Source organism: Carassius carassius, chromosome 1 (assembly GCF_963082965.1).
Source record: "Carassius carassius chromosome 1, fCarCar2.1, whole genome shotgun sequence".
NCBI classification, from domain to species: domain Eukaryota; kingdom Metazoa; phylum Chordata; class Actinopteri; order Cypriniformes; family Cyprinidae; genus Carassius; species Carassius carassius.
Window position 1 is genome coordinate 26,593,500 of NC_081755.1, and position 11,474 is coordinate 26,604,973.

General features: G+C 38.9%; 1 protein-coding gene across 1 annotated transcript in view; it reads left to right on the top strand.

Annotated features, from left to right (window-relative positions):
* spop (speckle type BTB/POZ protein) overlaps positions 1-10,364 on the top strand; it is an 85,841-nt gene extending 75,477 nt beyond the window's left edge. Inside the window, exons 7-11 of the mRNA XM_059553276.1 lie at positions 250-427; positions 2,960-3,015; positions 6,932-7,054; positions 7,405-7,547; positions 9,243-10,364. Coding sequence (XP_059409259.1) covers positions 250-427; positions 2,960-3,015; positions 6,932-7,054; positions 7,405-7,547; positions 9,243-9,387 — 645 coding nt within the window. The 3' untranslated portion in view covers positions 9,388-10,364. The remainder of the gene's footprint in view (positions 1-249; positions 428-2,959; positions 3,016-6,931; positions 7,055-7,404; positions 7,548-9,242) is intronic.
* The last annotated feature ends 1,110 nt before the right edge of the window (positions 10,365-11,474 follow it).

Here is an 11,474-nt window from a genome sequence, read left to right on the forward strand (position 1 = left end):
AAAAGTTAACCCAGCACACATGAATCTGGTGCCTTTAAAATAGGGTTTGGCTTGTGTGTGTGTGTGTGTGTGTGTGTGTGTGTTTTTAATGAGCAGGGTGGCTAATGTATGAGATAATCCATATGTAATTTAAAAATAATATAAATACACAAATGTGCATCTATTTTATAATTTTTTATTTTACACACTATTTCACACGTTTTTAATGCCCAGCACTGATTTGGTTTTGCATTTTGTTTGTGTGTTTAGGTGAGTGTGGTGCAGGACTCTGTGAACATCTCGGGTCAGAACACCATGAACATGGTGAAGGTTCCTGACTGCCGGCTGGCAGATGAACTCGGTGGACTGTGGGAACATTCCAGATTCACGGACTGCTCGCTGTGTGTCGCCGGGCAGGAGTTCCAGGCACACAAAGCCATACTGGCAGGTAATGTGGGAAACACACTTATGTGACCTTTTTTTTTTTTTAGAGAGAGAGATTGACGTATGCTAAGATTTTTATATATATATATATATATATATATATATATATATATATATATATATATATATATATATATATATATATATATATATATATATATATATATATATATATATATATATATATATATATATATATATATATATATATATATATATATATATATATATATATATATATATATATATATATATATATATAGCCTTAGCAGCTACCTGAAATAAAGTGTTTTTTTCATTTCAGCATTATTTTAGCTCATTAAGAGATTTTCAATTGTTTGTTTACTCATGTCGTTCCAAATCTGTAAGACCTTTATTCATCTTCAGAACACAAATTAAGATGTTTTTGATGAAATCCGAGAGCTTTCTTACCCTGTATAGACAGCAATGTAACGGACACGTTCAAGGCCCAGAAACATAGTAAGGACATTGTTAAAGTAGTCCATGTGGCATCAGTGGTCCATATTTTGCGAAACCACAGGAATTTCGTGTGCAAAGGAAACAGCCCACATCCTGTGATTTATGTCAAAAATGCTAAAATAATTCCCCAAAATATCAAACAATCTGTAATAAGAAAGCAATAGTGATCACGTAATAAAAACTGTTTCTCACACTTGTGTGTTGTGACATCAGATCCAATGTAGTCAGGACAGCGTCGTCTTTTAGTTTTAATATTTCTAATTATCTCGCGTAAAATTGTGCCTTGTTTGTAAACAAATTTGCGGAAAAATAAAGTGAACGAAGGACCAAGTTCTTTCTTGACACAGTCTGGATCTTCATTAAATATAAAGCTCATTCACTCTTTCCTAACATTGGGATCAGAAGGATGGTAACGCAACTTGGCACTGCATAGCACATTGTCTTCAGAGCATCTTTATCATTTGGTTTCTGAGTAGACCTGCGCGCTTCTATTGTGATTCACGCTAAATGTGTGAATCGGTTGGCAGTGCTTATTCACACTGTTACATCATAGAGTTGAACAGTCGTTTTAACAGACTGCCTTCAGTAAAAGCTAAGGACAAAGTTTTGAGTTCTGAAGCTTACAGAATGTTTTTATAATACAATGACCTCTTATATAAGTCAAAAGATCAAAAGAAGTTTGGTTTCTCAGTTCATGACCCCTTTAGTTTGTGTTCCGAAGATGAGGTGAGAAATAATTGACAGAATTTTCATTTTCGGGTCAACTATTGCTTCAAATGAACACTTATTTTACACAAAATTCACATTGCTAAAAAACAAAACCGATATCCATTGGCAAGTTTATTTGTACATTTTGAAGTCTAAACAAATGTCCCTATATCCAAATTCTCTGTGGTGATGTTAAAAAACCAAAGACAGCTGTCTTATTGCTCAGTCACTTAGCAGACAGCTAAAGGCACCTTATAAGAAATTTGGTTTTATATTTCAAGAACAAATTCATGTGAGCTTGATAGATAACCAAATGAATATTTCATGACTACGCTGCTGATATCTTGTTAAAAATAAATCATGAGTTGAAAATGGAAATGTATAAACTCTTTCACTGTTTTCGACGGTGAGTGAAAGTGAGCTCAACAGTGAGCTGTGTCAGACACAGAACCACCGACCCACACGCACAGGGTTGTAGGAAATCATAGGCAGCGAAAGAAGCATCTGTGAACAGGCCGAGGTATCTGCGACATGTTAGTTAACATTTAGATACCTTCCTAGCGATGTATCCTGTCTGAGAGGGCAGGATTTTTCAAGGTTTCAGAAGCAGCTTCTCTCTCTCCCGCTGTCACTCATGAGGAGGCGGGATTCCTCGTTATCTGGCTGTACCTGGTAGTGCTCATTAATCGCCGTGGAGTCGGAGCTGATCGCCTGGTTTCTGAGCTGTGATTAGACCATGTGTGTGTGTGTGTGAGGGAGACAATGTGCCAGATTTCACACACTTCTTTAAGCAAGTTGAAGTTGCCCTAGACAGATCTGACTCCATATCCAGACTTAACAGAGAGGAAGGTCTGAGCCGCCATCATCCCCTGGGTTAATCAGCCAAAAGGATAGGCACAAATTGTCTGAGGAACCACTGTTAGATGTTTTGTTTTTGATGTTAATGACTGAAACATTTCCTCAGAATCTTTGTTCACCATCCCTCTCATGAATAAAAAAAAAAAAGCACTGTACAGATATATTGAACTGATTACGTCATTTCCTAGCTCCATGAAAGCAGCACATTTCCTGATGTGAAAGAGTAGACCGTATTGTAGCTTTATTTTTCAGGTTTTTCATATCAGAGTTTGTAATGTTGTGATTCATCTCGGAGCTCTTGTTGATTTGTTCTGTTTTTCGAAGAACAGTTTGAAATTGCCTTCGGAGAACATGAATGGGAAAAACACTTGGGGAACCAAGGCTGCTGAAATGGTGCCCTGTCACTGTTTCACTCGATTATAATTACCAGATCTTTTTGTATCAGAAATTCTTGTTGTGTATTAAAAACTCTTCTCTTTCACTTCCACAGCACGGTCCCCAGTATTCAGCGCTATGTTTGAACACGAGATGGAGGAGAGTAAAAAGGTCAGTCTGTTTATTTATTTTATTTTCCTTCTATCTCACATTTGGTCTCATTATACTTCAAAAGCTTATCCTTGTAGTCCGTCACAATCAGAGAGGCCCTCACATTTATGTTCATGCACCGAGCTTGTTGTTATTGATGCAAGTGTTTTCCTGATGTCTCATTTCTGCAGTGTTTACTAGTTTCTAAGTATATTAGTTATCTCCCAGTAGGACTCAAATCCATCCGTCCTATCAGCGGCCAATAGAGTGGGGGAACTATGACGTCAGAACACGGAAATTTAATTCGCCGTGGGTTCCTTCGAGATTTTTCTGTGGGGTTTTAATAATTGGGTTTTACAGTTTGAGTAAAATAAAGCCTGTGGTTAACGTAACGTGGCAATTCTTTGACGTTTTCTTCTACAATGTAAATTACACACGTCCATACCCAAAACACAAATTTTTAAGCAGTTATGTTCATTTTTGAAAACTTATGTTTTTAATAAGTAACTAAATGAAAGCATTTGTGATGTGACGTTTTGTTCTACAGTGTAAACTGCACACACTCAAAGTATTGTCACGTTATGATAACCACAGGCTTTATTTTACCCATAAATTGAATTATTTTACACATAAAACCCATTATAAAACCCCATAGGAAAATCTCTAAGGAACCCATGGCAAATTACATTTCCGGGTTCTGACATAGTTCCCCGACTCTATTTTCAGTCAAGCTGTGTGTGTGTGTGTGTGTGTGTGTGTGTGTGTGTGTCTAATACCTCCGCATTTACAGAGTTGCTCAACTGGACCATCTTCCTACTTGTTCTCAATAGCTGATCGTAAATCACTATTTGCTATTTTTCTTGGCTTCTATGGCTTTTAATATGGCAGTCATGGTAGGTCTGATATAGATCAGAGTAGTGGAGTTTGTTCATGGAAGCATTAAAGATGGCCTGTGTTAATCGGGAGGACTGCACATGTCTATTTAAATGATGACTGAAGACACTTAACACTTGCAATAAGTTTGCTACAATATACAACAATTAACTCAAAAAACAAAAATAATAATAGAACTGAAATTAAAATAAATGTAATCTAAAAGTAAAAAAAAAAAAAGGTAAATGGTATGGTTAGAGCACATTGAAAATCTAAAAATAAATACATTTAAAATATTAAGAATTCCAGTAGTATATAAATAATACTAAAATGACACTTTTATTTGCTCTAATTGCCCCATATACTTCCCCTAACACACTTCCTGTTCTTCCTCTTATCATCATCTGTGATATTCCCATGCTTCACCATCTGCTGATCCAGTATTCCTCTGTCTCTCTCCTCGTGTCGTGTCCCCCCTTTCCCAGAGTTTCATCATGCACTGTTTTTTGGGACAGGATGTGCTTGCGTTTGGGGTTTGTGGAGCAGTGAGATTTCCTGTTGCTTCTTTTAGTTGTGTGGCTTATTAGCTTTGTGAAGATCCATGCAAATGTGTGAGATTGAGTTTCGTCTTGAGAAGTGTGTGTGTGTGTGTGTGTGTGTGTGCGCGCTTAATAGATGAATGATGGGATCTGGGGCTCAGTTTGTGCATAGGCACGTGTGAGAGCGATTGTGGCTGCGTATGTGTGTGTGTGTGTCAGGTTTAGATGATGGCTGGGGCTCAGTGATTTGGCTGCGATGTCTGTAGAATATTGATGGATTTGATGCTGCAATGGAGAAAATCTAAAGAGAATTGAGAGGAAGTATCTCATCAGAGAGAGAGCGTAAACATGAGTTGCCCGTTACATTTAAAAACTCCTGAATGTCTGCTCATGAACTTATCTGAATACTTGAGTGACTTTTCACACTAGAACTTCTGGTGTGGACCGGAGTGCTTTTGATCTCCACATTTATTTTATACACATTTATTTAACTTTTTTGGGGTGGTGTGGAGATGTTTAGGTACTGAGTAAACTCTGTATTCTTCTGTTACAAAGCATTCATAGCAGACATGTCAAAAAAAGTTATTTATTTATTCATCCTCGTATCACTCCAAACCTGTTTGACTTGCTTTCTTATGTTCAACAATGTGGAACAACTGTTTTTGTCCATACAGTAAAGTCACTGAGAACCAAATTAACAAATAACCCTGAACCCATCTGACTTTTAATATATAGACCAAACAATTCAAAACAACTACAACACAGTTTGAAATCAGTAAGATTTTTTTAATAGTTTTGAAAGGCTCCTTTATTCTCATCAAGGTTGAATTTATTTGAAAAACTGTAATATTGTGAATATCATTACAATTTAAAAAACTATCATCTAATTGAATATATTTTCAAATGTTGTTTATTCCTGTGATGCAAACCTGGATTTTATGTCAGTGCCACATACTCCTTTAGAAATCAATCTGCTATGCTTATTTGGTGCTCATTTTTTTCAGCAAGTACGGGGTATTAATGTTGAAAACACTTATGTTTCCTAACACTTTTGTGGAAGCTTTGATCATTTTTTTCAGGATTCTTTTGAATAGAAAGTTTAAAAAAGCATGATTTATTTCAAATGGTAATATTTTGCAACATTATACAGTAAATGATTACTGTCACTATTGATCAATTGAATGTGTCCTTGCTGAATAAAACTATGAATTTCCTGAAAATAATGAGTGAATTTTCAGGTTTGGTGACCTGTAGTTTTGGTCAAAAAATTGAATAAACACAAGCCTTTTCTCTGTCTTGGTGACTTAGCCTCTGAAATTTTAGGTACATTTTTAACTAGTTTTTGTGATTGATGAAACAAAACTGCCACAGTTCATAGCAAAATCTACAATCTGCATGGGGGGGTGGAGGTAAAACTTTGTGTGAAGAAAGCCTGTGACTGTTTACACACCTTTAGGCTACACAGACTTTTATTTTCTGTAATAGCCTTTAATAAATAGTTCTGCTTGTTTTTGATTGGACTTTTTCATTGACCGTGCCATGTTCCTGTGTCTGTGGGTGGGGTGGAGTTCCTAACAGTTGCTGCATTAATTCTTTTAGCTGTGATGGAGGGGCTGGGACGGAAAAGCCTTTGTTACCAGCATGACAGTCAACAAAGAGCCTGTGCTCCGGCAGCCTTGAGCAGAAGAGAAACTCTGGCAGTGCTCATTCCGGAACATTGATCAGGGCAGGAACAGAAAGTGAATGGGGCTTTCTGAGCTATATATTAATTAGCTTTTTTGAGTGACTCTGCCCTATTGTGTGCACATATGCTCTCATACAGTGGAGGTCAGTGATCGTGGGAGTTTGTTGTAGGGTGCTCAAGGGACACAACGGCCAGACTCCGACACAATTACTCTTTATGCTTTTACAACGGTTTCAACCGCCTGAACTGCATCAGGTCCAATGACAGCACATTTTAAACCTCCAAAAGCCCATCCAGTTGACTATGGTGCAGTGATGGAGAGTTGAATAAATTCTACATTGTTCGAATGAATGGCTGGAGAAGACTAACTGTAAAGGTCTGGGTACTTCACCGTCTTCGTTCCATTTCCTCTCCGGTTCAGCTGTGTCCGCACAGCTTTTAAAGATGAGTGTGCATGGACGAATTCGACAAATGCACACTACCAACTAATGAAATTGGATGCCCTCGGACACTTCGGTCTGATAATGCATAACCCGAACAGTGTGCGAACTGTCGTTGAACGCAGATTGTCAATGTATACATTGGGCTTAACACTGTCTACGTTGAAGTGTTTGCTGTCACACTGCACCATGACATCTTCACCCTGAGAGCGTCAAGGCTGCGCCTTTTTTAGTATAAATATTTGGGGTTTACCCATCAAGTTCAAATCATAGTTTGGCTCTGCATTTTAGATAAAACCTTGCTGATTAACACGTGTAAAGTGTCTGTAGAAGTTGAGGAGTGACCTGATGTTCTATGAGACTGTGTGGTTGACAGGGTTCTGCTGTGATTTGTTGTCTAGAACCGAGTTGAGATAAACGACGTGGAGGCTGATGTCTTTAAAGAGATGATGTTCTTCATCTACACTGGCAAAGCACCCAACCTGGACAAGATGGCTGACGACCTGCTTGCTGCTGCTGACAAGGTGAGTAATGCTCGCACGCAAACACCACATTTAGCTGAATGCTGGCCAAACAGCTTTTCTTCTCATCTGAGGACACAAACAAGTTTATTAAATGTCACAATGACAACATATTTAATTTTTTCCTCTCAATCATGCATTCGCAAACACATTATTTTCTTGGCAGACACACCAACAAAAAATTACCAGAATGTGCATCATGTGTTGTAAGCTTCAGCAGTTAGCAAAAAAATCATAATCGCATATGAAAACAGAGCCAATATCTGCCAATTACAATGCAACATCTGCTTTGTTTTGACAACACAAGCTCACAGACACACATTTTTACTGAAATGCAATCTCTCTGTCTTTAGTATGCTCTAGAGCGGCTGAAGGTGATGTGTGAAGATGCTTTGTGCACCAGTCTGTCTGTGGAAAACGCAGCAGAGATTCTGATCTTGGCCGACCTGCACAGCGCTGACCAGCTCAAGACGCAGGCTGTCGACTTCATCAACTAGTGAGTGCTACTCCTGTCAGGCTAGCAGTACAGGGGGAAAAAATCGAATAATGTGGAGATATAAATTAGATATATATAATATAAATCATTTTAAAATAGTAATTTGTTAGATATCTGTGATTGGTGTAATTTTGCAGGCTGGTGATAATGAACCAGCTCCTTTCAGTCTTCGAATAGAAACCAAATGCTTTTTTGAGTTCTTAGACTTTTCTGCATCATCTTCGCATGTTGACTCCACTTTGTCAGCCCCCCTCTCTGTTCTCTGCACACTTATCTTTCATGCTCTGTTTGGTCGATTTTTTATTTTATTTTATTTTACTAGCTCATTCAGTCTCTCTTTGCAGCAGCTTTATTGGACGGTGTAATTCTGAGTTCATTTGGTGGATGGCAGTAACTTGGCTGGTGTGAAACTGGACTGTGGCCATCTCATTTCAGCTCTCGCTCTCTCCCCTTCTCTATACAAAACACCCACCGCCACAACAACAGCAGAGACAGAGGGAGATCAATAACAAGGGCAACACAGAAAATAAACATGCACACCAGCACCCCCTCCCAAAATGATTCGTCCTCTCTGCCCTTCTTTTCCTGCATTCATGTTTGCTGCTTATGTTATTGGTTTATGTGCTCGTCTTTCTCTTCTTAAATGGTTTTATTGCCGCATGTAGGAGTCTAGTGTCAGAGTGCAGCAGTTCTCCCACAGCGCCAGACTCTGTCCAGCCATCACAGGACAATGACTGCCAGCAGGAGCAAAAAAGAAAGGGACATTTCACAGATTAATCAAGTCAAAACAATACAATGATAATAGAGAAGTTTTCTACTGAGTTATCCTTGCTTTTTGAACACAGCAGCAAACATACAGCATGGCATTGTAGTCAGATTCAAGAACGAATGACTCCTACTGTATGATCTCTTTCAGTTCCACATACAAATGAGTCTTTAATTAAAACATGTCCAACTTAGAGCGTACAGGGTTTCAACTCCATAGAAGAAATTTCAAAAAAAGAAGAATTTTTTTGTGTTAACCATTTACAGCTTTTTAGCCAAACCTAATGTACAATTATATAATAATGAAAATGATTATCAGATTATAGGGACCAAACGTAATTGAAATATTGGTGCATCTTTAGAGAGCTTGTACTCTTGCAAGAGATGTGGTTTTGTGTCCCGAAAATATTGCATTCTACCAGTTCAATGGATAAATCTTGAGCAAGCACTTTCAAATGAACTTTGAATGAAAGCTTGATCATTTTTCTTCTTCTCTCTTTTTCACTGACACATTTACAAACACAAGGCTTTTTTTATACGTATAAAAGCTGTTTTTGCTTTTTCCCCCCTCTTGTTTTTTTCCAAGTTATTTTGGAAAGCCTGTGTTTGTAACCTGTTCTTTGTGGAAGGTTGACCGCGCGGTGACCTTCTGCGTTGGGCAAAGTGGAACGGGTATGTGCCCGCAAGGCCCGCTGTCGACACTGAGAGCAAGTGCTGCAATTAATGCCAAGTGTTTGGGGGCAACAGCATAGAGGGGTTAGGGGGAGGTCAGCGTCTCACACATGCACACACTCCGGGTAAATGTCGTCAAAGGCCATTTTTCGGTGTGCGTGATAGTGCAGTGCAAGTGCCCTCCGGGTGCTGAGCTCAGTGAAGAGGATTGTGTTCTCAATGTGTCTCTTTCTCTCTCTCCCTCTCTCTCTCTCTCAGCCATGCATCTGATGTGATGGAGACCTCAGGGTGGAAGTCAATGGTGGCGTCCCATCCTCACCTGGTAGCAGAGGCGTACCGCTCCCTGGCCTCCGCCCAGTGCCCTTTCCTGGGCCCCCCTCGCAAACGCCTCAAACAGTCTTAGTGCCATCCTTTACTGTTACCTGACCTGCACACCTACACACACTCACTCAACTGCCTACAAATGGGGGGGGGCGCTATTTTAGATTTACAGCCCCCCCAAGCTCTGTCCCTTTAGATGCCTAAACCAGCTCTTGACCTGCCCCTCCCTTCATGTTATCCAGACAGACCCCTCCAGCGCAGAGGACCCTCTTTGTTGCTGCCCTACCGACGGGATTCTCAGTGTTGGGGAGTGTTCAGGCTGCCACAAGTTGAACCCTGTCCGAAAGCGTGGCCAATCTCTGCACCAGTCTGGCCGTCAATCGTGGATTCTTGAGCATGGGCAGATGGATCGGGGTTGAGCTTTTGGTTGGGCAGTTAAACATGAGATGGATTAAGACTGGTCTTTTTACGTAACTTTTTCCACTGGCCACTACTGTGTGCTCTCCTTCACTGTGTGAACCAGTTCTCCATCTCCGCTTCATCCCTCCTTCAAACCAGTGTGATCGGCCAATAGACCTTCCCCTTTACAGTCGTGGATGGAGGGATTTCTCTTTGAAAAGGAATCAAGGACAAACTCTTGTTGCGAACATTTTTTTCAGTGGGTAGCATGTGTCTTCGTAATGACGACATCAGCATTCAGTAGATTCCTGTGTGACTTTATCAATCCTGTGTGACAACAAACAGCTTTTTCCAGAACTGTCCTCTGTTTCTTGGGAAATTTGAACATAGAACTTGCCATGAACTTTTTGTGACCCACAAGCTAACCTGGCTTCCAAATGGAGGTGAAGTTCAGATGGACTTGCAAAGTGGTTTGGTCTCATTTTACAGAGCAAATAAATGGACAAATCTGCTGAGGAGTGTAAAAATTGGGAAATGCTTATGGAATTTTTTTTTTTTTCTTGTGATGTTTATTTGGGATTTTTCCTTCTTGTAGCACTTGTGTATTTGAATCCAGGCTTTCTGTACGAAAGAAAAAAAAAACAATGCCGAAAACACAAACCTGTCTGCGCTTGTGGTTTTTTTTTTTTGCTTTGTAACAGGCACAACATGTTTGTTGCAACCATATCTTAGTGTCGATCCTGCTTTCTGCTGATTCAATTCTCTCTTTAGATTTGGTTACAGTCATGGATTAGACAAATCTGGAGCTCTTGCGGAAGCGGAGAATTAGCTTTATTATTTTTTTAAATAATTAAATGAAAGCATACAAGGTTTTTGATTCCATAATAATAATTTGTGGTTTAATCGTTTTTAATAACCAAATCTCACAAAATAATTTGTTCATGCTCACAAAAAAAATGGAGACATGCAACCAACTTTTTGTTACCCACAGAAAAAGATTTGGCATAGTGAATGGTTCTTAGTGCTAATTGGACTTTCTGAATTAAATTTAATAAAATAATAATAATACATACTATTAAAATGGTTACCAGTAAGTATTAAATATTAAGCACAACTTAAAGAAATTGTTTGGGCTTTTGTTCACCCTCTGATTGTTCCAAACCTGTATGAATTTCTTTCAACTGTTTAACACAAAAGAAGATATTTTGAAGAATGTTGGTAACCAAACGCTTGACGGAAGCCATTGACTTCCATAGCAGGAATGAAAATACTACAAGTCGATGGAATGGCTCCGGTTAACTGTTTGGTTACAAACATTCTTCACAATATCTTATTTTGTTTTAAAAGAAGTAAAGAAAGAAAAAGAAGTAAAAACTCATACAGGTTTGGTACAACTTGAGGGTGAGCAAATGTTACAGAATTTGAGCTATTCCTTTAAAGGCTTATGAACCTGACATACAGCTTTACAGACAAGTTTTCCAGACACTCTGTCTCTTTGCAGAATGGCATACTTCTTTTATGTGTACTTTGTCATATTCATGTTCTTTATTTATGAAATACTCCAATGATGTATTATGCTGCCAAGGGTTTAACACACAGCAGGATACACTGAGAGGAAAACGGTATACTGCAATACAGTGCTCTCGACTCAATCTTCCATTTCCCTGTGTGACTAGTGGGCCGTAAGTAATATCACTTGTGATTTAACATTTCCTTGTCTCATTTTGATCAGACTGCCAAAACACACAGATGTCATTTTCTGGAATCTGT